The sequence below is a fragment of the Cryptosporidium hominis genome, assembly GCF_000006425.1.
Source record: "Cryptosporidium hominis TU502 chromosome 8 CHRO018191, whole genome shotgun sequence".
In the NCBI taxonomy this organism is placed as follows: domain Eukaryota; phylum Apicomplexa; class Conoidasida; order Eucoccidiorida; family Cryptosporidiidae; genus Cryptosporidium; species Cryptosporidium hominis.
Genome location: NW_666675.1, coordinates 1 through 1991, shown reverse-complemented (window position 1 = coordinate 1991; position 1991 = coordinate 1). Strand labels below are relative to the sequence as shown.

The 1991-nt window shown below is 30.5% G+C and overlaps 2 protein-coding genes across 2 annotated transcripts; one reads left to right on the top strand and one right to left on the bottom strand.

Annotated features, from left to right (window-relative positions):
* The first annotated feature begins 321 nt into the window (after positions 1-321).
* Positions 322-576, top strand: Chro.80573 (hypothetical protein). The annotated part of the gene is made up of 1 exon (XM_660003.1): positions 322-576. The coding sequence occupies one exon, from the start codon at positions 322-324 to the stop codon at positions 574-576; it is 255 nt and encodes an 84-aa protein (XP_665095.1).
* A 417-nt stretch (positions 577-993) lies between these two features.
* On the bottom strand, positions 994-1470 carry Chro.80574 (glucan 1,4-alpha-glucosidase precursor). The annotated part of the gene is made up of 1 exon (XM_660002.1): positions 994-1470. The coding sequence occupies one exon, from the start codon at positions 1468-1470 to the stop codon at positions 994-996; it is 477 nt and encodes a 158-aa protein (XP_665094.1).
* Positions 1471-1991: the final 521 nt, after the last annotated feature.

Here is a 1991-nt window from a genome sequence, read left to right as displayed (position 1 = left end):
TAGTTTAAAAGCAGAAGNNAGAGGAAATTTCGAAGTAAAGAGGAAAAAAAAATATGTCCCTAACCAAAAAGTATGAAATGGAAAAAGGAGATATTAGAGAGGGAAAAGGTAAGGGAGAAAAAAAAGGAAAGGGTTTTCTTTATCAATTATTGAAATTTTTTATGCAAATAAATTGATTAATTACTAAAATTAGGCCTTTGGAATTTAATTTATGCTCGGATTAAAGTAAAAAAAAAAAGGCCGGTAAAATAGAATTAAAGCTCTGAAAATCTAAAAATTAAGAAACAAATAAAGAGAAAAAGTCATTAACTAAAAGATATAATGTGTTATCTTGGTTCTTCAACTCATGGAAGATGTTGTTGCTGCATTCCTTTGGGAATTTCTGGAACAATTACATCTCTCATCTTGTTGGCATCAGGAATCTTCACAACATGCCAATTTTCACAAACTCCAAATCAGGAAATTGGTGGTTTAACTTCATCAGCTTTGTTTACAGGTTGTCACACTTTTATCATTCTTATGCTTTTATTGTGGTCCAGGAGGAGCAGGATTCGCATATTTTGCAACACAATTTAGTGCAATTGTTGTAACTTTTCAGTTAATATACCAATGGTGTCTTTGGAGCTATAGTTTTCTACAAGTTGGGCACTTCCTAATAGGATTTAAAATGGCCTTTATTATTACTCTGATTTGGATTGTAACACTAATAGTAAATATTATTTCTATCACTATTTTTAGATCCACCTGGGAAATCAAGATTCAAGGAGGAAGTACATGGAATTTAAAGAATGCTCAAGAAGTAAGACTTAAGAATTTGGAAAACGCTGTAGGATTATAATTAGATCATTGAATATTAGCTATGAGATAAACTAGACAACTTATGTAATAAATGCTAGATATTACAAATTTGATATGATTATTTAATAAAACTACCTTGAAATAGTTTTCATTACTATTTACTTATCTATATTAATATTTCATAATACTTAATTCCTAATACAAGCCACCTCCTCCCCAGGCATCTGTAAGCTGCAGCTCTCTAAGTGTATCGCTACTAATTTGTACCGAGTGATTTTTTCCTGGCTCCCAAACATGAGCTTTAGATGAGCTGTTTGTTAACACATACTTGTATTCGATATTCTCAATCTTACTATTTGGAATAATCTTAACATTTGCAGTCCAAAAGCTTCCTTCAGTCCACTTCATTGTTAATCCATTGTCAACATTCCAGTTACCTAGTTCAGCTATATTCCCAACTACTTTAAGTTCTTGTCCAAATTTTGTTTCAAATTTCACACCAAACTTTACAATAACGCTAACATTCATCTTCTCACGTCGTATTGCCTCCTCCAATGCTTCCTCATATATTCTTAATTTCCTATCATGTAATTTTTTCTCATATAACTTTCTTATCCTAAGCCTATTTTCATCCAGGGTCTCCTCTGTATTTTCTTTCCTACTTGGCTCCATTTTGAGATCAAACTTTTTCTTCTTTTATCAAGAGACCTTCAAACTTAATAATATTTGTTCAGAGCCGTTTCGTTAACCAAATTAATTAACTAGGTCAAAATTAACCTCTGGTGAGTTTGCTTTGTTAACCCCCCTCCTTTTCCTTTCTGCACTATATCTTGCTATATAATATTACAATTGCTTGTTTAAATCTATTACTTCCTTGTCAAACGTTCTCAAATTTTCTTTTTATTCAGTTTTTCTATACTATTTTCAAGTAAAACGAATTTATAACGTTTCCGTAATTATATTGCTCTTTTTACTATTTCTTTTATACTATTTTATTTTATTTTCTGCCCTTAATCCCCATATTAATTTCCCACGTGCATTTCCCGCCTAAAGTAAATAGTGATCTAAATTAACTTCTTAATTAAATATAAAATATAAACAAAAAACGTCAAGTCCCAAACCTAAATTACTTTAACAATCAATTTGAGTAAATAATTATTTAAAAAAAAAGCCATATAAAACCGGAAAAACGA